Here is a 26,243-nt window from a genome sequence, read left to right as displayed (position 1 = left end):
CATGTTTGGAACTGAATATGGTTGAGTGAAATATGTGTGCCTGATGAACACTATTTGTTTATAAATTGATAAAATACTAGAGAGCAGACTCAGGAATAAAACTATGGCTTTAGTATGAACGGTGGCTAAACCTTGCCTTGGGGGACTCAAAGCTCTTTGGAAACCAATCTCTTACCTTCCCCACAACTCCTCATTCGCAATGAAAATAACAGCATACCAAAACACAAATACTAAACTTTTATTGTAAAACTGTACAAAAGCAAACAATTCCACTGAGTCACTGTGATAGTTAATCTTATGTATCAACTTAACTGGGTCACAAGATGCCCAGCTATTTGGTCAAACATTATTCTGAGTGTTCCTGTCAGGGTGTTTCTCAATGGCATTAACATTCAAATCTGTAGACTGAGTAATGCAGACTGTCCTCCCAAATGTGGGCGGGCCTCACTGAATCAGTTGAAGGCCTGAATAGAACAAAAGAGCTAACTCTGCCCTGACTAAGAGAATTCTTCCTGCCTAGTAGCCTTTGGACAGGGCCATCAGCTTTTTCCCTGCCTTCAGACTTGAATTAAACATCATCTCTTCCTTGGTGTCAAGCCTGCTGCCATCAGACTGGAACTAAACCATCAGCTTTCATGGGACTCCATCTTGCTGACTTACCCTGCAGATCTTGGGATTTAACCACCTCCATAATCATGTGAGCGAATTCCTTTTAATAACCACCACCCCCCTACCCCAGTATATATTGATTCTGTTTCTCTGGAAAACCTTGACTAATACAGGAAGTAATGGAGAACTTCTGACAAACAGAAAGATACAGTTTCTGTTGGATAGAACTGTGTATTCATCTGCAAACTGATAACCAGTATCTCCACGGTTAGGCCAGATCACATATGTCGTGTGACTTGAAAGTGACTAGGCTTCTGCAATACACACCCAAAAATCAAGGTCATTATTTCATCTTCACACCTAGTCTACCAACTTCCTATTTGAAATCAATACTCTCCAACCTAAGAGGCTGTTTGCTACACAAATAGTGAAGTATTGCAGTACAATGGTCTTGTGGGGAAAAAAAAGCTTCTACGTTGGTGGTTAAAACTGCCACTTTTTCTAGTTGGGCCTCTCTGAATCTCAGAAAGGGTTGGCACAACAGATTGATTCATAAGACAGTCACAACAGACTCAACAGACTGAGCCTCTGAAGGTCTGGGTCAAGGTCGGAGGGCAATATAGAGCTGAGTTCTCTGCAGCTGTGCTTCTCAGCTCCCTGATGTGCTCCTGGGGCTTTTCAGGATTATAGCAACTGTGTTTAAAGTTGCTGTACCTAGTTATCATCAACAGGCAGATTAGCTTTTGAAAGCATGTACATTAGCTCTGGATATCACCAAACTATGTCGTAAACAGCATCAAGAAAATAGAAAAGGATGGTATGTTTTACTCAGCCTTCCCCAACTCATTCCTGAAGAAAGAGGGAAAGAGTGAGTGGTCTAAAACATGCTTGCTTTTAGAAAGCTGACTTTGGGGGGCAGAGGCCAGAACTGAGAGAGAGAAAGAGAGAAAGGCAGTCGTCAATGGGATAAGTAAGAAGTCAGGGACTGGGGGCCATAACTTCTTGACTAAAGCTTGAGGGCAGGATGAGGCAGAGAAAGTGTCTTCTAAATAACCCCTGGAGTAGAGAACTCTTTTCCCTGAACCTGTGCTGTATCTTGGTAACACATATTCAACATCTCCACCTACACCTAAACTGATTGTTTGGTTTCCAGGAATCCTCCCTCCAGGTCACTGGGAACTTCAATTCCTTAGAAGAAATATAAGCTTCAGAACTGAGTCCTGGGAGGAAAGTGGTACAAATAGAAACCACAAAAGGGTCTGGATTTGGGTTAAGGTGAAGAGATGTTCCATAATCATGGGGTTGGGCCAGGCGACTGAAGTCCAGGGTGCTGGGCTAGATGGTGATGGGAGCAGGTAGTGTGGCATATCCCTAAAAAGAAGGAACCTTGAGCCCCTGAAGGGCTGGGCCAAGGTCAGAGGGCAAAGACAGGATTATATCCTTCAGCTCTGGGGTCTTCGGGGGCAGTAAGGAAGAGTTCACCTTCAGGGACACATCTCCATTAGCATGGCCTTTACCTTCTGGCTTGGGGACAATTGATTCCTCTGATTTGTGTAGTTCTGAACAAATGACTAGAGGTGCTGTGTTTTTTCCTCCATCGTGAAGGCAAGGTTCAAAGAAAGGGCGAAGGGAGCCAGAGAAATTGTGGGTGAAAGTAAAGATGTGAGACTTGTCAGTCACATTGTAGAAAGAGATGACTCCTGCTTCATAGTCCAGGAAAATCCCCACACACCGTGGAGGCTCTTTAAGGCGGAAGGGGGTCTGCGGGGATGTGAGAGCTTCATACTCATTCCCACGACTCTGTCGCAGAAGCCAGTGTCCATTGGCAGGTGAGGCAGTAACCTTCCCCTTCCTGCTCACTGACTCACTACATACCCCAAGAATCCATTTGGTCTTGTCTCCTACATACACCTCCCAGTAGTGGCAGCCAGTCGTGAAGTACTCAGAGCCTAGGATGCTGACAACGAAATCAAATCTCTGGGGGTTGTCAGGTACAGGCTGCCGTCTGTCTCCAAGCCTTACACATCTTTGGTCCTCAGAAAGGATGAGTTTGGGATGTGCTGTGTCTGGGTCCAGGGTCACTGCCACTGCAAAGAGACACAGACAGGTGAGGCTTGGAAGCCTAGGTCTTAAGGGATTTGGGGATGGCTTTGGAGGGAAAAAGAATCTTTAGGTCTGCCATCACTGTCATTAGCCCATTTTAGTTCATGGATTCCCGCCCCCACCATGTGTACTGGAACCAAAGAATATTCTTTTTCAAAGAATAGGTCTCCTTGTTGATTACTAAGTAATAGAAGAAAAAGTTCTTCTTCATCTGTCTGTGAAGCTACCTTAATCCTTAGGAAATAACTACCTGCTATGATTTAAGTGTGTCCCTCAAAAGTTCACGTGTTGGAATCTTAATCTCTCATTGCTGCAGTGTTCAGAGGTAGGGCTTAGTGGGAGGTGTTTGGGTCCCTCACAAAGGGATGAATGCAGTTTTCACAAGACCGGGTTTATTTCTCTGGAGAGCGGGTTATGATAAAGCAGGTCAGGGCACTTTGTCTCCTCTCTGCTTTTGCAGGCACTCACTTGCCCTTCTGTTCTTCCAGAAGCAACTATCACCATACTATGAAGTAGCACAAGCCCTTCACCAGATACAGTCGCCCAATCTTGGACCATCCAGCCCCAAGAACCATGAGCTAAATAAACCTCTTTCCTTGATCAATTACTCAGTCTTGGGTATTCTGTTATAGTGACAGAAAACAGAGTAAGACACCACCTTTGTCTTTGATGTTCCAAAATAATCAAATGTGTGATGATAAATAACAGGGTTTGTTGTTAGATCCTGTAGCCACATAGCATGTTTGAATCCCAGCTCTGCCACATGCTAGTTGTGTGATCTTGGGCTTGTTATTCATCTCTGAACCTTAGTTTCCTCATATGTAAAATGGAAATAGTAACAGAACCTGTGTTGTAGAGCTATTGTGCAGACTTGATGACCTAATGATATAGTGCCTCATTCCTACAGTGAGTGCATGATGTTCATTTTGTCACCTAAAATTATTACTTATAATTATCTGCTTTATTTTATTTTATTTTATTTATTTGAGGCAGGGTCTCACTATGTTTCCCAGGATGAAATGCAGTAGGTATGCATGGGCATGCAGTCATAACACACTACAGCCTTGAATTCCTGGCCTCAGGTGAACCTCCCACTGCAGCCTCCCAAGTAGGTAGGACTAAATTATTATTTTTCAATGTTAATATAGAGAGAAGGAGTCTTCCTTAAAATTGTGGATTATGCGTGTCACAGTGAGTCTCCTTCCTTCCCCAAATACAGGAAACAGGTTCTTCTTGGAGAGTTAAGTCCATAAACCATACGCAGTTGTGGTGGCAATAAGCCAGGCTGTAAATGTGAGACAGAAGGGTTTGTAAGTTCCCAGAATTCCAGCCAAGGTGACCTAGAGTTCTCTTGAGTGGCCAACTCATAATTTGTTGTACTCTGCCTGAAGGAAGGTGGTGTGAACAAGAGGAGGATAAAAGCCTAGAAAATTGATAAGGATCCCAAAGCAGTGAAAAAAACAGATCCCATTTGAACAGCAGCAAAAAATCCAAACTATTTAGGAATACATTGAAAGAGAGGTACAAATCTTTTCATAATGTATATTGTTGGGGCATCTGCTCAACCCATTCCCTTCTTCTCTGAGAATCTCAATCACCACGCCTGAGCAAATTGGTCTGCAGAGAAAGAAGAAAAAGCATATGTGTAGAAAGAGGCAGAAGCAGTGGCTATTTATCTGGTTGTGGGATAGGAAGGACTTCCCAAACCTGAAAGCATGGAAGAGACTACACAGAAAAAGATGAATGAATTTGACTACGTAAAAATAAAACACTTATGCGTTAGAAAAATACTATAAGGAAGTCCAAATGAAAAACAATTGGTGATAAGGCCGGGCGCGGTGGCTCACGCCTGTAATCCCAGCACTTTGGGAGGCCAAGGCGGGTGGATCAGGAGGTCAGGAGATCGAGACCACGGTGAAACCCCGTCTCTACTAAAAATACAAAAAATTAGCTGGGCGCGGTGGCGGGCGCCTGTAGTCCCAGCTACTCGGGAGGCTGAGGCAGGAGAATGGCGTGAACCCAGGAGGCGGAGCTTGCAGTGAGCCGAGATCGCACCACTGCACTCCAGTCTGGGTGACAGCAAGACTCCGTCTCAAAAAAAAAAAAAAAAAAAGAAAAATAATTGGTGACAAATATGATGACAAAGAGCTAATATACTTTATCTAGAAAGAGTCTTCGCAAATCAAAAAATAGCCCAAATAGAACAGGGACAAGTCACACAAAGAAGAAATACAAATAACTGATAAACATAGGAAAAATCTCAAAAATCACAGAAAACCCTTAAGAAGACCAAACCTAATATTTATCAGTGCTCTAAAAGAGGGGATACTTTCTAAATCGAAATATGACCTCAAGATCGATCACAAAGATTTTTTTAATTTGATAGGCAGATACACAGATTTGATTTAAAAATTTTTAAATTACATGCATTCCAGAGGAATGGAACAAAATCTAAGGTTACAAAGCCATAAGGAGGATGTGCTCTGAAATATGGACCTATTTGATTGGTATAACTTACCAAAATGCAACCGGGCTCTTCTCCAGCCTGAAAAATGAGAAAAGGGGATCATTAAAGCACTGGAGACATCAAGAACTCCCGTAGGGTGGTGGTCAAATGTGGAGAAAGTGCATCTCACCTGAGTTTGCTGCAGCTCTTTTCAACTCTATGAAAGAAGAAACAAGGGGAATGAGCTATCACTGCAAATATTAGGGCAACAGGAGATAAGTTGGTACGAAGTTACAAGAACATGGGAAACTTACTCAGTTCACTCCGGAGTTTCTCTAAAGAATGAAAACGATTTGGCAAATCAGAAGGAGGGCCTCTATGTAGAGGCTCTCCCATAATGCTACGGTCCCATCCCAACCACGAGCAGATAGCTACTCAATAGCCATACCCTGGAACTTCCCCAGAAGAGTTTGCAAAAGCAATAGATCCCAGCTGTGGACCATGGGAGTATCCCCAGAGATACTGCAGAGGATCAGCAAATTCCTATGTGAGCCAAACCTTATCTGCAGGCTAAATAAATAACACATCTCACACCTACAGGTAATGACAACATAAATGTATGTAGATGTTGTAGGAAATGTTACTTCATTTAAAACTATCACTGAGTATTGGACTTTGTGATCATGTATATTTTCTCAATGTAATAATAATGTATAGATATGTCACATGTCTAGAGATTTATTTTTATTTTTATTTTGAGACGGAGTTCCGCTCTTGTTGGCCAGGCTGGAGTAAAATGGTGCAATCTCGGCTCACTGCAACCTCTGCCTCCCGGGTTCAAGCGATTCTCCTGCCCCAGCCTCCCACGTAGCTGGGATTACAGGCATGCACCACCACACCCAGCTAATTTTGTATTTTTAATAGAGACGGGGTTTCACCATGTTGTCAGGCTGGTCTCTAACTCCTGACCTCAAGTGATCCACCCACCTTGGCCTCCCAAAGTGCTGGAATTACAGGCATGAGCCACTGCACCTGGCCAGATTTTTTTTAATGTTAAAAAGAGGTCCTCACACATGAATGATGGAGAAGTACTGCTCCAGCATATTCAGTTCAATGAGGATCCCGTCCTCCTGGACCGCATCTAAGGAAATGTCATGCCTGGGTGATAAAAGGGACTTCCAGGTGGCTTCACCTATGGGAAGTGCATCTATCTCTTCTTGGTGAAATGTTTTCCATTTAAAGACGAAATAACAGTTGTGCAGGAAAGAGGGGCACAGAATACTTGAGAAAAGAGGCCTTTGAGAGCCAAGAAAGCCCCAGTCCCCACGGCTTGAATTACCAGTACCCCCTCCCTTCTGCCCCAGGGAGTGAAACTGAGATGCTCATCCTAAAGCAAAGGTGTCAGCAGAAGGAGCTTGTGCCATGGATGAGGAGCAGAACTTACTGAGAGCTTTATGGAGTTTTCCTAAAAACCAGAAAGAGAGAGAAGAGTGAGTGATCAGATCCTGCCTCTTTTTCCTCGGAGCTGCGGAAGCCTCATCACTCCACCCCACAAGATTAAAATGATGGTGACGCTTCTATGTCCCTAGTCCAGCTCCGTGTCCCAGAGTTCAGACCCATAAATCTGATGGTGCTGGTGACACTGTCCCAGTGACCCAGCCTGCCCGGGACTTTGGTTCCTCCTTCCCCTTCCCCTCCTTTTCATCTGTCTAGTTTCATTTCTGCTGTCTGCATGAGTGTTTCTATATGTTTGTAACTGCGGTACGTGAGTGTATGCACTGCTCTCCTTTTATAGCCCACAGTTTATGGTATCTAAGGTGTAAAACTAGCTAAAGGCCTAGCATGAACTTGTTAATATGGCTTTATTATTCTCTACAGTAACTCCCCTGAGGTTATAAATTTCACAAATTGGAGGACCCAGAAGATTTGGGGACATATGTATATGAGACATGTTTCCGGGGAGTACTTGTGGCTTCTCTGGAGGGCCATGTGGCCCACATTTCCTCCTACCCAGCATTGGCCCTGCCGGACAATTGAAGTTATACATCCTGAGTCCACCACCAGTCCCTGTGCTAAGGGCCGGGCACGTGTTAGGCATTAGGCATTAGGCATTGGAGCAATGCAGCCGAATACAACACAGCTCGTAAGGAGCTTATGGTTTATTGTTACCATCTCCACTACTAACAGCTTCCATTTACTGTCTTCTGTGCTTATACTGAAGTAGGCACTGAATGCTCTCAATAATGTGAGGTGCCTAGAATTATTATTGCCATTTTATATGGGGGTAGTCTGAGGTTCAGAGGGACACAAAATTTGCCCAAGGTCTTCCAGCTAGTAAGTGACCAAGGAGGCAGGGTTCAATCTAAGTCTGTCTGACTCCTGAGTCGGATGCCCTCGCCCTTACCCCACACTGTTCCCTCCCTGCTTGAGCAGAACAGCCAGTGTCTGCCAGATACACGCCACACTTGCACCGGCTTGGAGGAAATGTGAGGAGGGAAGAGAGGAGACACTGAAATCATTGAATCTGGAGTCATCTGAGCCAGTGACTTGTCTTCCCAGATAGACTTCAACAAGGTGTCCAACTCAGTGGCCCACAGTAAATGTCAAATTAATGAAGACAAAACGGCAATAAGGAAAAGGAGTTCCAGGCACCGTGACAGATTTCTTTTTTTAAGGTTGCCTCTTTTAACACTGAAAACAATCAGTAAGGGGAAGTTATCTGCATTTTGCTGAGGAGGAAACCAAAACCTAAGTGGCAGACCAATGATCTGAGGTGTCACTGACCCCAGAGCCTGAGACCCTTCCTTTGTATCACACCACCTCTCTCTATGCAAAGGTTGTGTGGATTCTTGAAATTCCCATACATCCCATATGACCACATTAATATACTTTTCAATAATATGTAGACTTCTTTTTAAAATGATTGGCGGAAAGGCTAATGAAGGGAGTTTATGGTAATCTAGGCCTATGAATTTTGACCTGGGCACCTCCTCACCTACTGCCACCAGCTCCATAGCCCCTTGACATTGCAAACTGGATTCCAATAATATCAATGGAGGATATATGTGTGCCTGTGTGTACAGTATTATAAAAACAGACTTATAATAATGACTGTCAACATTTACATAGAAAAATAAAGAATGTGTTTTTTGTTCCCTACCCCTTACTCTTTTACATCATTACCTTTTTCTTTAGCATGGTCTGAAAGAAGATTGTCTAGAGAAAGAAAGGAAAAGATAATGAGATTTTTTGCCACTGCCTTGAGGGTCCCTGATTCCCATTGATTTTACCTGCCCTTGGACCGGTCCAACTCTATCTTCACCTCCACCTCCCTGATCCGGTCTCTAATCAACTCTCATCTGGACAACAGAAATGGCAACCCAAATTGTCTCCCACATCCTGTCTTACTCCCTCTGGTCTCTACTAAACTCTGCAGCCAGAGAGAATTGTTTCGTTTTTTTTTTTTTTTTAAAGTCTTGCTCTGCCGCCCTGGCTGGATTGCAGTGCACGATCTCGACTCACTGCAACCTCCGTCTCCAGGGTTCAAGCAATTCTCCTGTCTCAGTCTCCTGAGTAGCTGGGATTATGGGCACACAACACCATCCTCCACTAATTTTTGTATTTTCAGTAGAGACAGAGTTTCGCCATGTTAGGCTGGGCGTGAACTCCTGACCTCAGGTGTTCCACCCTCTTTAGCCTCCCAAAGTGCTGGGATTACAGGTGTGAGCCACCTCACCTGGCCAAGTTTTTCAAAGCACAATTCCATCTGATATCCCCATTCCTTGCTTTACCACTGCTCTTACGAGAATGACTAAAATCCTGAATGTGACCCACCAGGCCTCAGGAGGCCCAGCCCCGCCTAACTCCCCAGCCTCACCCCTGCCACTTTTCCCCTCGCTCCTGCACCTTCTCAGCTCCCCAGTGAGTGCTGCTTTCCCCAACCATGCTTCTCTCTGAAGCTGTTCTTTCTGCGGTGGCTGGTTTTCCATTCCCTCTTCACTCATGACTTCTAGTCCTTCAGGACAAACTTCACACCCTAAACCCTCAAGCTTGGTTGGATCGTTCTGGTCATAGCCTTCAAAGAACCAGGAGCTTTCTTGTGTAGCGTTTGTACACATTTATTTGTGTAACTATTTAATTCATCTCATTTCCCTGACTACACTGAAAGTTCCAGGAGGGCAAAAACTGTGTCTGCTTTTACTCACTATTGCATCCCCAGAATCTAGTATTGTCCAGGGCATTTGGCAGATAATTATCAAGTATTTGTTGAACAAATAGAAGCTTCCCCCATGTTCAACCTACTCAGCTCCCACAGAATAAAATCAAGCAATGAGCTCACAGGCAAAAATCATTAAACATACAGGAAGGCAAAGCTATTACAAGTAAGAGGCAGTAAAAACTGGAAGCAATGGATTTAGACATTGCCACCATCACCAAGGATAGCAGATAATGGAATTTTCAGGAACAGAATCCAGGTTAGTGGGTACGGGGGCACAGAAATTAACAACAAAAGAAACATCTCCCCTGCCCCCCAGCCAAGAACACTTACCCACCTCCGTCACGTGTTCATAGAGAAGCTTCTCTAAAAGAGAGAAAGAAATGTCAGCTCAGCTTAGGAAGGGCTTTTTCTGACAGGCACAAGTGTCCCAAGATGCCCCAAGCTGCCTGAGTAGGACTGACTCCTTGTCACTACAGGTAAGCAGGCATGTGAAAGGATTAGAGAGTCTTCAAACCATCAGATAAGGGCAGGAGTGTTGGATTATGTGACTGTGACTTTCAAAGTCCCTTGCAGCCCTGAGATCTGTGAAATGTGACCATTTTTTATGAGAGTCTTATGCAATGGATATAATTGGATTTCTTTATTAAAAGGCTGTAATTAATTTCTTAGTCAATTAGAAGGCTGGCATAGTCGGTTATTTTCTTATTTTTCAAAGGATGAGAATTTACAGCTCTGCCCAGGCGCCTTTCTGCAGTTTATTGAACTTCCTTTGCAATGTGTGTCCCCAGGGCACGGCTCTACCAGTTTTCTCCCAGCCAACTTGCAGTGTCCCCAACCTATGGACAGGTGTCATGTCTACATCTACTTCCGTCTGGCCCTTTCCCAGAGCAGTCATAGTCCCACTTCCCACCAGCCTGAGCTCCCTTACCATTTAATTACCTTTTGATCTTCTTTGCTTCCAGATAAGGCAAAGGCACACCATGATGAGAAGTACGAGGATAGGCAGGATCACAGCCAGAGCCACTGCTGAGGGGGAGAGACTCCCCACAGATGGGGCTGAAACAGAAACCACCAACGACTGACCTCAGGGAGATGTCTAAGAGCTTCTGGCATGCCACAGATGGCAGGCGGCTCTGGCACATCCCAACTGTCTCCATCACCTCTAGGGAGAGAACTCCGGCCAAGAGGCTCTTCGCTTCTCTTGGTAACTCAAGCCTTGGATGGCATTAAAGATAACTGAGGCTGGGAATGGTGGCTCCTGCCTGTAATACCAGCACTTTGGGAGGCAGAGGCAGGAGGATCATCTGAGATCAGGAGTTCAAGACCAGCTGGCCAATGTGGGGAAACTCTGCATCTACTAAAAATACAAAAATTAGCCAGGTGTGGTGGCGGGTGCCTGTAATCCCAGCTATTCAGGAGGCTGAGGCAGGAGAATCCCTTGAACCCGGGAGGCAGAGGTTGCAGTGAGCCGAGGTCACGCCACTGTACTCCAGCCTGGGTGACAAGAGTGAAACTCCGTCTCAAAAAAAAAAAAAGATAACTGAGATGTTCCTCTCTTGGGAATGGTTTGGATGGTCCTGCCTCAAGATGATGACTTAAACAAACTTCTTGACCACAATCTCATCCTGCCCTGTAATTCAATGGAAAAATAAGCCAGGGACTTCAAAGGACTGAGGGCACTCTCCTCACTACACACCTCCAGTCTTCCCAGGAGCACCTGCCTGTTTACCCCTGCCAATCCCCACTCTGCTATGGAAGAGAAGGCAGCAACTTCTTTGCCCTGAGCACTGTCCACGGGGGCAAAGCACTTTCTATGATGCTACAGCAGTAGGCCTGAAGCCTAGACAGGAGAGAAAGGGGAAAAGAAAGAGGAAATAGAGGAGAGGAAATGAGCAGAAGCGGGCTATGGGTAGAAGTGGTTAAGAGCCTAAGCCGGGGGTATGTCCTTGCTCAATGCTGTGTGACCCAAAGCAGGAGACTGAGCCCCTCCAAGCCCATTGTCCCTCATCTGTAAAATGTGTGCATGACAGGACTCCTTATCTCTTTGAGGTTTGGAGAGATTTAAAGAGGTCAGTCATATAAAGTATTCAGTCTCCTAAGTAGCTGGGATTACAGGCACATGCCACCATGCCTGGCTAATTTTTGTATTTTTTTGGTAGAGACAAGGTTTTGCCATGTTGGCCAGGCTGGTCTCCAATTCAAGGATCGTTAAAAGGTTCAGGCCAGGTGTGGTGACTCACACCTATAATCCTAGCACTTTGGGAGGCTGAAGCAGGAGGATCACTACAGCTCAGGAGTTTCAGACCAGCCTGGGCAGCATGGTGAGAACTCATCTTTATTATAAATAAAAAAGAAAAAATAAGTAAAAGGTTTGAACCCTTGGACCCATTAATTCTACTTCCAGAAGCACATTCTAAAAAAAAAAAAAAAAAAAATCAAAATCACTTTTCCAAAATATATTCAAAGATGTTCATTGCACCCTTAATTATAATATAAGGAAAACCTGGAAAGCATCCAGATGCCCAGAAACAGGGCTTTGATTAATTTTATTATTCTATAGCCACATGGTGAAATACTATGCAGCCCTTAAAATCATATTACTTAGGGACATGGGCAAAAAAAACAAATGCTCATGACATCATAAGTGGAAAAAATCCTGGGCACAAGAATGCACATGCATAAACATATACATGCTCAGAGATACATATATACAAAAAAGTCTTGCAAGAAAGATACAAAATGTTAGCAGCAGTTGTCTCTAATTTAAGCTATTATAGGCCATTTTCCAGTTTCCTTTAAATATTTTGGATTTTTTTCAAATTTTCTACAACATACATGCTTTATTCTTAGAATTAAAAAAAATTGAAAATTCCTCAAAAAGTTCCTACTAGGGTAGGAGTTTCCTCTGGAACCACCAGCGCCTTCAAACCTGTTTCCACCCCAGCTTTTACTTGCTATGGCCACGGCTGTGGTCTTCTCTTGGCCAAGGGCCACGTTGTGGATGGTTCAGGACACATTTTCCAGTGTGCTGTCCCCGACTCTGCTAGACACTGCTGTTTGGAAGAGCCCAGCTTTTTCCAGAGAGTGGGCCTCTGACAGGGATGGAAGTACCCTGCCTTGAGGTTCTCTCCACTTGGCCCAGGGCTCTGGGAACCATCCCACCTATCTGCACACCAGCAGGGCCTCCGCCAGGGTGTGGTCCCGGCCAGAGCCCTCTTCCCCCATAGCCTCCTGTGATGAACAGGGGCAGCTGTTAATGGAACTTGAATGTTTGTCCTCTCTCCACCCTCTCCCCACGCTCCTCCCAATGGGATAAGCCAGTCTCTAGCTTTATTCTCAGGTATTTAAAAATTCACCCATAGCAATAACTGTATCACATGATTCAGATTCCTTTGGGCACCTCGGTCCCCTTTTAAAATTTACTTTTCAGCCGGGCATGATGGCTTATGCCTGTAATCCCAGCACTTTGGGAGGCTGAGGCAAGTGGATCACCTGAGGTCGGGGGTTCGAGACCAGCCTGACCAACATGAAGAAACCCCATCTCTACTAAAAATACAAAAATTAGCTGGGCATGGTGCACACGCCTGTAATCCCAGCTACTCGGGAGGCTGAGACAGGAGACTTGCTTGAACCTGGGAGGCGGAAGTTGTGGTGAGCCCAGATAGCATCATTGCACTCCAGCCTGGGCAATGAGAGCGAAACTCCATCTCCAAAAAAAAGAAAAAAGAAAAAAAAATTAGCCGGCTATGGTGGCGGGCACCAGTAATCCCAGCTAACTCAGGAGGCTGAGGCAGGAGAATCACTTGAACCCAGGAGGCGAAGTTGCAGTGAGCCAAGATTGCGCCAATGCACTCCAGCCTGGGCAACAAGAGCAAAACTCCATCTCAAAATAATAATAATAATAATAATAATTTTCACCCCAAAAGACTTCAAATTTGGAAAGTCTGTCTACCAACTACTGAGTGTTTTAAAGTGATTGATTCATCCCCACTTCATGGTGTGCAACTTCAAATTATGACCAAAAGATAATCAGCATGTGACCATGTGAAGCCAGTGTCATTCAAGCAAATGCAAAGACATGGTTTGGGTTGGGTTGAGTTGGGTTTGGTTTGGTAGACTGATTTTTTAAAATATTGGTAGACTGATTTTTGGTGGACTGATTTTCGGTAGACTGTTTTTTTTTTTTTTAAATATTGAAGCTAGTTTGAGAACACTCTCAACTGGGTGCAGTGGCTTACACCTGTAATGCCAGCACTTTGGGAGGCCAAGCGGGGAGGATTGCTGGACTGGAAACCAGTCTGGGAAACATAGGGAGACCCTGGCTCTACTAAAAGTAAAAAAAAAATTAGCCAGGCATGGTAGTGTACGTGTAGTCCCAGCTACTTGGGAGGCTGAGGTGGCAGGATTACTTGAGCCCAGGTGGTCGAGGCTACAGTGAGCTATGATTGCACCACTGCACTCCAGCCCGCACAACAGAGCAAGGCCCTATCTCAAAAAAACAAACAAAAAAAAAAAAAGAGAGAGAGAGAAAAAAAAAAACAACTATCTCTCCCTTCCTAACCCTTTCCGTTCTCAGGAACCCCAGGAGAGGACCCATTAAGTAAAGCCTTATCACAGCAGGGGATCTGTCCCTTGAAGACATTTCTTTACAGCCATGTAATGGGTTCCTTGATAATGGAGCATAGAAAGATGACCCATTATAGGGAGGAAAAACCATTATCTGAGCTTCCAAGCCCTATTTAACCAGGACCTGCACTGTACAGTGTTTTCCAAAGTCTGAGTTCCTTCCTCATCAGAAATGCCTGGGCCAGCTTCACAGCCTCAGCTGAGATCAATGGACATGGCTGGGTAAGGCTGAGCCATCCTGGCAAGTAAAAACCACATTGCAGATGGAAGAAAAGTCTAGACATGGAGAGACAAAGTAGGTCCTGACTGAGCTTGTCCAATTGCCACAAATGACCCTGAGCACCTCAAACCCATTCTAACCTGCAACCTGCAGGATCACGGTGTCCTCTTTACTCAGATTTCCAACTTGGATCAGACATCGGTAAGACCCTTGGTCCTCAAGGCGCACGTCAAGGATCTGCAGAGTGACACTTCCCTCTTGGGCATCTCTCACCAGCACCGTCCTCCCCTTATATTCCGGCATCAGATCTTCATCCTGGTCCTTCCCATCCCGGAACACGTGAACAGCCTGGGAGCGCTGCGGGAATGGGGACCGCAGCCACCTCACCTCCTTGGGCACCGTCCCAGGCCAGAGGGAGAGAGGGCAGAGCAGCTCAGCTGTGCCCCCTAGTAGGGCCACGTGGAACTTGCCGGCATCCCCTGCGCAGCCTGGACAAAAAAAGAGACAAGGCCAACTGGGAGGGAGGGCAGGAAAAAGCTTGGGAAGGGATGAGGAAGAGGATATCCTGGGGATGGACAGAGCCCAGGAAGGACTCTGGAAAGGATTGCCAGGGCCGGGGGAACAGAACCCCAAAAGACATAATGTTTCCAACCAAGCTTCCTTATTCTGGGGACGCCAATATCACATGTACCAGGCAGGGAAAGAGGATCAGAAACTCCTACCTGACACATGCACAGACAGCCAGAGGAAGACGAGAGGGATGAGGCAGCCAGAGGGCCAGGAGCCGGCAGAACTCGCCATCTCCATCCGAACTAGGACAGACAGAGGGAGACAGCACAGGCGGGCTGATGGGCTTGGTGTGACAGAGGGTATAACCCAGGAGCCAAGGCCGAGACGGTATTGCTGGTGCTCTGGGATCACAAAGGCCGGGGCTCCAATCTCAGCTCTGCTACTTACCTCCTTGTGATATTGTGACCAAACTTCTCTGAGACTGTGTTTCTTCATCTTCAAAATGGGTAAAAGAACTGTGCCTCCTTGTGGGATTATGGTGAGGGTTCAAAGAGGTAAATGCTCACACAGAGCCTGGCGTGTTAAGTCTGTAAATGCCGTGAGTGAGGATGTCAGTGCAGATGAGATGAGCGAGGATCCAGAACGTATACCCAGAACTAACCAAGGATACACCAGTAATGGCCTCTTTTTATAGTTGGTGTCCAAGGCCAGGCTTGGGAAATGCGTGTTTCAAGCCAATCTTTGCCCAAGATGCAGCCTGGAGGTTTCCCTGACAGCCTTTTCAAGTTTGACTCTTGATAAATAACAGATCAAGGCAGTGAGGTCCCTCCATGTCATCCTGAAGGCACTAATCCTACAAATTCAGGGTCTGGTGCTAGAAAGACCTGGGTTCAAATCTTAGCTCTGCCTATTACTAGCTCTGTGTCCCTAGGAAGGTTACATAACATCTCTGGGCCTCGGGTTCTTAATCTATAAAGGGAAACTGTCCTCACAGATGAGTGTGAGGGTGCAAAGAGATACTGCCTGCCAAGCACTGGCCACAAATGCCTGGCAGAACAAGTGCTCATAAGTGTGTAGTTGTTGTTATTACTAACTGAGGAAAATTATCCCTAGCAGGTTCAGATGACCGTGTGCATGAATCACAGGGAGACCCTAAAGGATTTCCTCCTTTAAAGCTCTTTCCCCACCTATTTGCTACTGCCTGAAATTGCTTTAGCAGGAAACAGAATCTCTCATGCCACAAGTGAGGATAAAGTTTAAAATGTAAATGCTCTAGGAAAAGGCAACTCATCTCTTAAATTCTCTCCAAGGTTCAAATCCTTTCCAAAGAGGAGGCTTTTGTATAAGTCAGCAGGCCCAGTCCCTGAAGGTCATGGAAAAGGTCATGACACACGGAGGAGGTATCAAAAGGAGACTGGGAAACTGAAGATGAAGCTAGCGCTGAACACATTCTCATTTTGAACACCCAATTCTGTTTTCTCACGGCAAAAATCACACTGGTTTAGGGTTGTTCTTGTGTTTCTTTAAATCATATTTTATATAACATACCCCTCTAATCGAATGACCACATAGCACTAGGCCATAGTGAGGTTAGGATCACATTAGGACACATTTTTTTGTGACTGTCCCACCCACTTTCCTATAGGTTACCAGCTACTCAAAAACTGGACAAGAGAAGTTAAGTAAATGAGAAAAGCTCTCTATTTTATCAATTATGGTTGAAGGTGGAAGTAGGGCCCAGGATTCCCTGGAGTTATCCCCAATCCCAAAACCCCTCAACTTTCTAGTGACTCTGAAGCACACCCTGGCTAGACATGCTCAGAGAGACCCAGAGTGCCAAGCTAACCCAAGGCTGCCTGAAATCGAATAGGAGGAGACCTCTATGGACCCATATTCCAAGATTCAGACAATCTATGAAGTGGTTAAGAGGGTGAGCTCTAGGCTGGGCATGGTAGCTCACACCTATAACCCTGCACTTTCGGGAGACCAAGGCAGGTGGATCACTTGAGCTCAGGAGTTAGAGACTAGCCTGGGCAACATAGTGAGACTCTGTCTCTACAAAAAATAAAAGAAAATTAGCTTGGCATGGTGGCACGCACCTGTAGTCCTAGCTACTCAGGAGGTTGAGGTGGGAGGATTACTTGAGCCTGGGGGGTTGAGGCTACAGTGAGCTGTGATTGTACCACTGCACTCCAACCTGGGTGACAGAGCAAGACCTTGTCTCAAAAAAAAAAAAAAAAAAAATTAAAAAAAAGAATGAGCTCTAGAGTCAGCCTGCATTCAAGTCCTGGCTCTGCCATTTCCTAGCTGGTGGCCTTAGACAGATTAGTTTACTCCTTCAAACCTCCTCTTGCTCACACATGAAATGAAGTTAATAATAGTACCTACCTCATAGATAGCGTTATAGTAAGGATCAAAGAAAATACATGTAAAATGATTTGCACCAGATGCTGGAAATAAAAAGCAAATGAAGTCCTTCTGTTAGATTGTCACTCTATGTAAGAAGTGCTACCAGGTCCTTTATTTCATATTTTCTTACACAGATGTAAGAACCATCCTCCAGGATTTATTCTTTTTTTTTTTTTGAGACAGAGTTTCGCTCTGTTGCCCAGGCTAGAGTGCACTGGCAGTGATCTCAGCTCACTGCAAGCTCCGCCTCCCGGGTTCACGCCATTCTCCTGCCTCAGCCTCCCGAGTAGCTGGGACTACAGGCACCTGCCACCACACCCGGCTAATTTTTTGTATTTTTAGTAGAGACGGGGTTTCACCGTGTTAGCCAGGATGGTCTTGATCTCCTGACCTTGTGATCCGCCCGCCTCGTCCTCTCAAAGTGCTGGGATTACAGGCGTGAGCCACTGCGCCCAGCCAGGATTTATTCTTCTAATCTAGTTTGCCAGGATGGCCCCTTCCTCCATCTCTTCTAACACGTAACATATCAATATTATAGTAGTCAACATCCTACTAATGGCTGTGAAATAACACTAAATCATAAATATGTTTCTAATTATGATATTGCTCTAAATCAATAGTTCTTATTTATTGCATTTGTTCTCTATATATATTGTCTTCAGTACTGACAACATCTCTGAAAAGTGGGTAATATTCTCTTTTACACTTAGAACAGGAAAGGCAATCATACAAACTTCAGGGTACCATGCAAGTGAATTGCCAGGATCCTTTCTGGAAGCAGATAGAATGTAAAACATGGATAAACAGATGAATGAATGCATGCCTGCATAGCCCTGTATCATGAGTTACAAAATGAGCAAATGACCACCTCACTTTACAGAGTGATTATCATGGAACTCCTTTACAAAGAAATTTTCCCCAACAAATATAAAATATGGTTTACTTCCTAAAGTTCAATATATATGCCACAGTTTGGGGCTTTTTCTGTCTTACTTATTGTAGGAAAATCTGGAAATGATCCAAAACAAGGACAAAAATTTCAAATCATCTGTAATTCCTCTACCCACAGATAACGTTTCTACAAATATTCTTTCTATGCATGTACGTAACTTTTTGTAAAACAAACAAACAAACCAACCATGACTGTGCACAGTGGCTCACTGTAATCCCAGCACTTTGAGGTAGAGGTGGGAAGATTGCTTGAGCCCTGGAGTTTGAGACCAGCCTGGGCAACATGGCAAACCCCTGTTGCTACAAAAAATACAAAAATAAATCAGCTGGCTATGGTGGTATGTGCCTGTGGTCCCAGCTGCTTGGGAGGCTGAGGTAGGAGGATCACCTGAGCCCAGGAGGTTGAGGCCGCAGTGAGCCGTGATCACACCCCTGCACTCCAGTCTGGACGACAGAGCAAGACGCTGTCTTAAATAAATAAATAAATACTTTATATACTGTTTTGATACCTGATATTTTCACCAAGTGCTACATTATGTGCATTTCCCAAAGCAATCAAATCTTCTTTACATGACTTTAGGATTCTATCATGGACACAGAATTTTAGAAATTAGGATATAAGATGTAAAGCTTTAAAATAATCCGATATTGTGGACATTTAGGTTGTTTTCCAATACGTCGCTATTATAAACATTGCTATAAGTGACAGTGGATTGAGGGCTAGTATCAGACGGCTTAGTCCTAGTCTTGGCTTGGTCCCTTACTGCTCTGTGACTTTGTAACTTTTTTTTTTTTTTTGAGACGGAGTTTCACTCTGCCGCTAGGCTGGAGTGCAGTGGCACGATCTCAGATCACTGCAACCTCCGCCTCCCAGGTCAAGCAATTCTCCTGCCTCAGCCTCCCGAGTATCTGGGACTACAGGAGCGCACCACCACGCCCAGCTAAGTTTTGTATTTTTAGTAGAGACAGAGTTTCACCATGTTGGCCAGGATGGTCTCAAACTCCTGACCTTGTGATCTGCCCACCTCGGCCTCCCGAAGTGTTGGGATTACAGGTGTGAGCCACTGCGCCCAGCTGTGACTTTGTAACTTTAAGCAAGTCACTTAGATTCTTAGGCCTTGAGTTTCGCATCTTTAAAGTGGGAAGACTTTTCATTTGCACTGACAAATTGCCCTCCAGAAAGTCATATCGACTTACCAAAGTATCATATGAAATTTCTTGTTTTCCCACAACCTTACCATCACTGGATATTATCATTTTAAAAAAAAATTTGCCAATTTGATGAGTAACAAAATGCCATCTCTCTCCCTTTTTTATTTGATGGTGTTTCATTTCAATTTGTATTTCTTTGATTACTCACTGGTTATTTGGACTTGGTCAATTACCTATCTATGTAATTTGTTCGTTTTTCTATTGGGACATTTATTTCTTAATGGTTGCAAAATTCTTCATATACTAACCATTTTTTTCCACTACACATGTTGGAAACATTTTCCCCCAGATATTTACATTTTAAGTTTGAAACAGTTTAATCTTTAAAACTTCTAAATCAGAAAAAAGATTGTAACAGATGTTCTCTTGACAATCCCAAGCAGTTTAATATGACCCTGCAAATCTGCAAATGATCAGTCTAAATAAGCACACAGCACAGGGTCCAGCAAATAGTAAGAGCTAAATAAATGTTGGCTGTAATTTAATAATGATGACAATACTACTTAAATAAGAGTCCTTCAACAAAACCCATCCAGCAATCTTGTCATTTGTCTCCTTTTGTGTTTCTTTAGTGATCGCTAACAGCTGCCCCATTTCACCCTTGAAAATGTTCTTGTGTGTAAGGAGAAAGGGGATTATTTCTCTACTAAACCGGAGGATCCTGAGAAAGTTAAAGGACTAAAAAGCATGAAGAGAGAGAGGAGAACTCACCACCTTCTGGATCAGGGACGCTTGTTCCTCTCACAGGCAAAGCTGGAGTTTGCAAGCTGGGAACACTCCTTCCCCATGCAGAGAGACCAGGGAACAGGCAAGCGCATCAGGAAGGCCTAGGGATGTGGGCCGGGAAAAGTTCATATTTCATGAAATATGAGAGGCTAGGGCTCTCTTTGCCACCACAGAACTCCCTTCTAGCTGCCCCTGTAAACCAGCAAGCCACACCCTGTCTGTCTGTCCCTGATAAAAGACTAGAGCAAAGGGGAGGCTCCCAAAATGAGGGAACCACTGAGTATGACTGACCGGGTATAAGGGACGTTTGCCCCTCCGCTCCCTTTTCCTCCAATGCTGCCAATAGTAATTCCCTTTGATGAGTTTTGATCCTATCACATTCTTTCTGAAAACCTTCCCCCTTTACTTGTCAAATCGGAGTAAATTGGAAGATTGGTTTCAAAGACATCCACCAATTAGCCACCTTCTTTAACTCACTATCTTTATCTCCAGCTACACCCTGACATGTGTCTTCTGATAAGCAAGCTTGCTGTTTTCCAACATGTGATAAACGCTTCCTGCCTGTCTTGCTTTCATAATATCCTTAGCTGTATGTTCATAATCTCCATAATTATATCATTAACAATACATTATACATTTTTATGTCCTTTGAACTTTATAATGGAGCCCATTGTACATAATTCCCAATGATTCCCTTTTTTTATTCAACATTAGCTTCTGAGTCTAGCACACATCTGTGGTGGCCCACACCATGTCCCCTCAGCCCACCCAATTTTGGTATAGCTGAGACTTGCAGGCAAGCTGCTAGCATGTCACCTCATAGGCCATGGCATTTTTTGCTTGCCTGTCTTGGGGCTTTCTACAAAGCCTTGGAAGGCTGTGCAGCCCAGGAGTTCACCAAAGCTAACACCTTGGAGACATAACAGTGAGGGGAGTCAAGACAAAATGCTCCAGCCTTGCACCTTCAGCTCTGAGCTGTATTCGACATGATTCCTCCGAGTGTTCCCAATGGGACTGAGCACAGTGGTTCATAGTCGTAAGTAGCTCCATACTGCACCTTTTATTGACTTTTCTTCCTTTTTTGCTCATTCCCATTTCTGCTTCCTGGGATTACCTCCTAAATACACTCTTGAACTGAAAGACTTGTCTCACACCTCACACTCTGTTCTGGGGGTGTACAAATTAAGACACTGAAATTAATCCAGGTTGTTTCACAGAGCGCTAGGATATTCATTCACTGCTATGTAGTCGACCATTATATAAATCTACCAACAGTTTCTCTCGTCCCTTAATGATAGAAATGTGGGTTGTTTCTGGCCCTTTGCTTTTAAAAATAGTACTGCCTTGAACATTTTTTTTTTTTTTTTTCGAGACAGTCTCGCTCTATCGCCCAGGCTGGAGTGCAGTGGTGCGATCTCGGCTCACTGCAAGCTCCGCCTCCTGGGTTCATGCCATTCTGCCTCAGCCTCTGTAGTAGCTGGGACTACGGCGCCCGCCACCATGCCCAGCTAATTTTTTTTGTATTTTTAGTAGAGATGGGGTTTCACCATGTTAGCCAGGTTGGTCTCGATCTCCTGGCCTTGTGATCCGCCCACCTCAGCCTCCCAAAGTGCTGGGATTACAGGCGTGAGCCACCGCGCCCGGCCTCATGCCCTGAACATTCTTGATAGATATTTCCTGCTCACATGTGCAAGACTTTCTCTACAGCACCAGTTCTTAATGTGTGGTCCACGAATCCTTGAAGTCCCTGAGGCCCTATCATCTAGGTTAAAACTATATTCATCATAATAAAGACATTATTTGCCTTTTGCACGGTATTCACATTTTCAAGGACACTGCAAAAGCAACAGTGGGTAAAACAGCCAGCACAAATCAGGAAGGGGCACCAAACTGTAGGAGAAGTTACAAATTTTATTAAATTTCAACTCTTAGATACACATCTTTTTAATACTTTGTGTGACAAAATGGGAAGGATACATAAACAGTTATGCTGCATATCAAAGTATGATGACTTTCTCGAGGAAAAAACCTTAAGTGATTGGGTTGTGAGCTGAAGTAATCGCTTGACTCATGGAGCACCATTCTTACCTGAAAGTACAGCTGAAAGACAAAGTACAATTATTCAGACTTGGGTATTTGGCAGGCATTTTCTCCAAAATGAATAAAGTGCACCTGTCACTTCAGGAAAAGCAACTGACAGTGTTTTTGTTGTCAATGAGAACATTCAATCTTTTGAGCGGAAATTAGAATTTTGGAAAATTTTTATCTGCTGTTATGAGCTTGATACCCTCACAACAGCAAAAGGCTTTTCTGATGAGATTGGTATTGGTATTAATAAATGTGATTTTTTGATGTTGTATAATGAAATGTGTCAACATTTAGAAGATCTGCATAACTCAGTGACTCAGCAATTTCCAAATGACCAATGGGTGTGTTGACAAAACCCTGCATGGGTAAAACATTCATTCAAAATGCAAGAAAAAACTGTGAGTGTTGCTGTAATAGAGTATAAAAAGGTCATTGCTATGGTTTCAGATTTCATGTCACAACTAAGCTTTAAAAAACTACCACTTGCTGAGTTTTGGTGTCTTATCAAAGAATATCCACGATTATCTGAAAAAGCTATTGAAATGCTCCTTTTCCAATTGCGTACACTTCAACCACAAAACATACTGCAGCAGATTGAAAGACATAGCCGGCTTGAGAATACAGCTGTCTTCTATTAAGCCAGACATCTGAAATATTTATAGCCATTAAAAAGAATAAAATCCCGCCATTCAAAGTGACATGGATGGAACTAGAAAACAGTAGGTTAAGTGAAATAAGCCAGGCCCAGAAAGTTAAACACCACATGTTCTCACTCATAGTTAGATGTTAAAAAAAAAGAAAAAGTTAATCTCACAGAAGTGAAAAGCAGAACAGAGGTTACTAGAGGCTGGAGAGGGGAGGGGAGGATAGGGAGAGATTTGTTCAATAACACAAAATTACAGCTAGGTAGGACAACTCCTAGTGTCTTATAGCACTGTAGGATGACCATAGTTAACGATAATATAGTATGTAGTTTCAAATAAAGAAGAAAGGATATTGAATGTCCCCAAAACACAGAAATGATCAGTGTTTCAGATGAATATGCTAATTACCCTGATCGGATCACTACACATTGCATGTATCAAAATATTACTCTATACCCCATAAATATGTACCATATGTGTCAATTAAAAATTAATTAGGGCCGGGCGTGGTGGCTCACGCCTGTAATCCCAGCACTTTGGGAGGCTGAGCCAGGCGGGTCACCTGAGGTCAGGAGTTCAAGACCATCCTGGCCAACACTGCGAAATCCTGTCTCTACTAAAAATACAAAAATTACCCAGGCGTGGTGGCACACACTTATAATCCCAGCTACTCAGGAGGCCGAGGCACAAGAATTGCTTGAACCTGGGAGGTGGAGGTTGCAGTGAGCCGAGATCACACCACCACACTCCAGCCTGGGTTAAAGAGTGAGACTTCGTCTAAAAAAAAAAAAAATTAATTAATTTTTTAGAAAAGATTTATATAAATATAAGGCAGTGCCACTCTTCTCAGTAATATTTTTGTTTCAAAAAAGTTGCTTTTCATAAATATATGTTTTGTTGTTATGTAATTTATTATTTTTATTTTTAAAGGAAGTAATAATTATATTTAATTTTTCTTAGTTTTCTTTTTTTTTTTTTTTTAGAACTAGGGTCTAGCTCTGTTGCCCAGGCTGGAGTGCAAAGGCACAATCATAGCTCACTGCAGCCTTGAACTCCTAGGCTCAAGTGATCCTCTTGCCTCAGCCTCCCTAGTAGCTAGGACTACAGGTGCATGCCACCAAGCCCAGCTATTTTTAAAAACTTTTTTGTAGAGATGGGATCTTACTATGTTGCCCAGGCTGGTCTCAAACTCCTGGCCTAAAGTGATCCTCGCACCTTGGCCTCCCAAAATGCTGGATTACGGGCATAAGCCACCACACCCAGTCAGTTTTAATTTTTAATATGGAAAATTTCAAAAAATATAACTCATATAAACTGAAGCTCTCTGAGGTCCTCAATAATTTTTAAATGTAAAGCATTTCTCAGAATATATACCTAGAAGTGGTATTGCCAGGTTATAGATGATACTAAATTGTTTTCCAAAGTAATTGTACCAATTTATAACTTGTCATAATTAATATTTTTACTGCTTTCTCCAGAAGCATTTTATCAGATAGTCTAAATCACATCATAAAATGAGTTTATCTGAAATGTTCTTTTTAGACTTCTAACTCTACCAGTGAGAAAAATAGATACAGACATAGATAAAGATATCACTCATAATCGTAATCTCAGAATCTAGTAATAATTAGTGTAATTTTTTTGGTCTATATGCTTCCTGACTTAAAAAGAGAGAGCTCTGGATTTCCAGTTAATTAAACATGTCTCATTGAACACAAATGCTTATCTCTGTTACCTCCCAAAATGATCTAAAACGACAATCTTGGAGTGCAAAAGGAAAAGCCTATAAGGACAAAGAGAACAGGACAGTAAGTAACTGTGCAATAGAGATGTCAATACATTTTTTTAATGAAGGAAAGCAGAGGGCTCACTAGTAATAGATCTAGGAAAAACTGAACTCTAACCCAGGTGCCTGCAGAGGGAGGCAGGATTGGGGGAAACATCAGATAAAGGGTTCCTGACATCAACCCTTGACATCAGCAAGAAGAAAGATGATTCTCAACTAAGAACCTTCCAGGCTTGGGATGGGAGGGACCAGGGCCTGGCTCTACTTCCCGGGGTTGTTGCAAGGATTAAATTAGCTAAAACATGCAAAATACTTAAAATAGGGGCTGATACTCAATGGTAGCTGTTAGTGTCTGAGGATAAACTCCAACTTGAAAGCCAGAGACCAAAATAAACGACAGAGACGATCTAGGAAGCAGAAGAAAACAGCAGAAAATTACAATTGGAATCCTCAGAAACATGAAATAAGAGAAGATCCTGAATCCACAACATGAGAGCAAGAGGCTACCAAAAAGGAAAGTCGGGGATCAAACAAAAACTCTTGGAAATTAACATTTTTGTAGCAGAAATGAAAAAATTCAATAGAAGAAGCAGGGGATACAGCTCAGGAAAATCTCTTGTAAAGTAGAATAAACAAAACCAGGAAATGGAACATGAAGAAAAATTTAAAAACAGGGAAACTGGCTGGGTGCGGCAGCTCATGCCTGTAATCTGAGTACTTTGGGAGGCTGAGGCAGGAGGATCACTTGAAGCCAGGAGTTCAAGACCAGCCTGGCCAACATAGGGAGACCCTGTCTCTATTTGTTTAAAAAAAAGAGAGAGAGAGAAACTGATCACAGAGAACGTTTCCCAGAATTGAAGACTTTGTTTCCCAATTGCAAGGGGCCACCAAGTGCTTAGTATAATGAATGAAAAATACTTATAGGACAGTTTATTATGAACGTTCAAAACATCAAGGATAAAGGAAAAAATATCCTAAACAAATTAACAAATTAACAAACAAAATATATGGAAAGTAACACAAGTCAGAATAAATCAGTCTCCTCAAGACTAGCCACATGAGAAGCTAGATGACAATGAATCAATGCCGTTAAACTTCTGAGGGAAAATAATTTCCAACATGGAAATCTGTCACTCAAGGATGAAAGAAAATAAAGCCATTTTTGACAAGCAAGGACTCAAAAATTTACCTTCCATGAACCCTTTCTGGGGAGTTAGTGGAGAACATACTCCTCCAAAACGAGAGAATAAACCAAGAATGGAAAAACATAAGATCCAGAGAGCAGGGGATTTGGCACAGGAGAAACAAGAAGAGAATCCCCAGAATGTGGTTAGGTTCCTAATCCTAGGACAAGAGCTGTGAAGCAAGGCTAAGCAGAGGAGTTTGGAGCAAAGAGAGGATGAGTCTAAGGAGGGATGTTGCCAAGAAAAAAAAAAAGACACTAGTAAATGACCTGGTTCATGTGACCAGATCAAGAGATATTTTATAGCTCTAATGGAGAGTTTGTGAAGGAGTTAACAATAGATGCATAGATAGCTGGGTATGGTGCCTCACATCTGTAGTACCAGCCACTGAGGGGCTGAAGCGGGAGGATCACTTGAGCCCATCTCTAAAAATAAAAAATAAACAATGGATGCATAGATCATTAAGCAAATAAAAATAGATAATTTTTTGACTCTAGAAAAAATGTTATT

The 26,243-nt window shown here is 43.4% G+C and overlaps 2 protein-coding genes across 4 annotated transcripts in view; one reads left to right on the top strand and one right to left on the bottom strand.

Moving 5' to 3' along the window:
- Positions 1-26,243, top strand: part of LOC116463725 (small vasohibin-binding protein) — a 65,259-nt gene that overhangs the window by 25,837 nt on the left and 13,179 nt on the right. The window lies entirely within an intron of this gene.
- On the bottom strand, positions 1,840-20,100 carry LOC116463722 (erythroid membrane-associated protein). Of its 2 annotated transcripts, XM_032146955.2 has the most exons (11): positions 20,017-20,100; positions 14,946-15,035; positions 14,364-14,711; positions 10,317-10,433; positions 9,708-9,740; positions 8,342-8,374; positions 6,603-6,623; positions 5,473-5,493; positions 5,349-5,375; positions 5,231-5,257; positions 1,840-2,696 (listed from the first exon to the last, which is right to left on the bottom strand). In XM_032146955.2, the coding sequence occupies exons 2-11, from the start codon at positions 15,028-15,030 to the stop codon at positions 1,981-1,983; spliced, it is 1,428 nt and encodes a 475-aa protein (XP_032002846.1). In that variant the 5' UTR covers positions 15,031-15,035; positions 20,017-20,100; the 3' UTR covers positions 1,840-1,980. The 2 variants fall into 2 exon arrangements, with proteins under 2 accessions (XP_032002846.1, XP_032002844.1); XM_032146953.2 differs by lacking the exon at positions 20,017-20,100 and having other exon boundaries at positions 14,946-15,793.

This window comes from Hylobates moloch, unplaced genomic scaffold (assembly GCF_009828535.3).
Source record: "Hylobates moloch isolate HMO894 unplaced genomic scaffold, HMol_V3 SCAFFOLD_55, whole genome shotgun sequence".
Classification (NCBI taxonomy): Eukaryota; Metazoa; Chordata; class Mammalia; order Primates; family Hylobatidae; genus Hylobates; species Hylobates moloch.
Note: the sequence above shows the minus strand (reverse complement) of the source record. Positions and strands in the feature narration are given on the sequence as shown.

Coding starts and splice junctions, on each gene's coding strand:
- LOC116463722 (XM_032146953.2), bottom strand. CDS start 15,228: ATGAAGAAACACAGTCTCAGAGAAGTTTGGTCACAATATCACAAGGAG. Junction 5,494..6,602: donor AAAACTCCATAAAGCTCTCA/GTAAGTTCTGCT, acceptor TTCATTCTTTAG/AGAAACTCCGGAGTGAACTG. Junction 2,697..5,230: donor AAGAGCCCGGTTGCATTTTG/GTAAGTTATACC, acceptor GTCTCTTTGCAG/TGGCAGTGACCCTGGACCCA.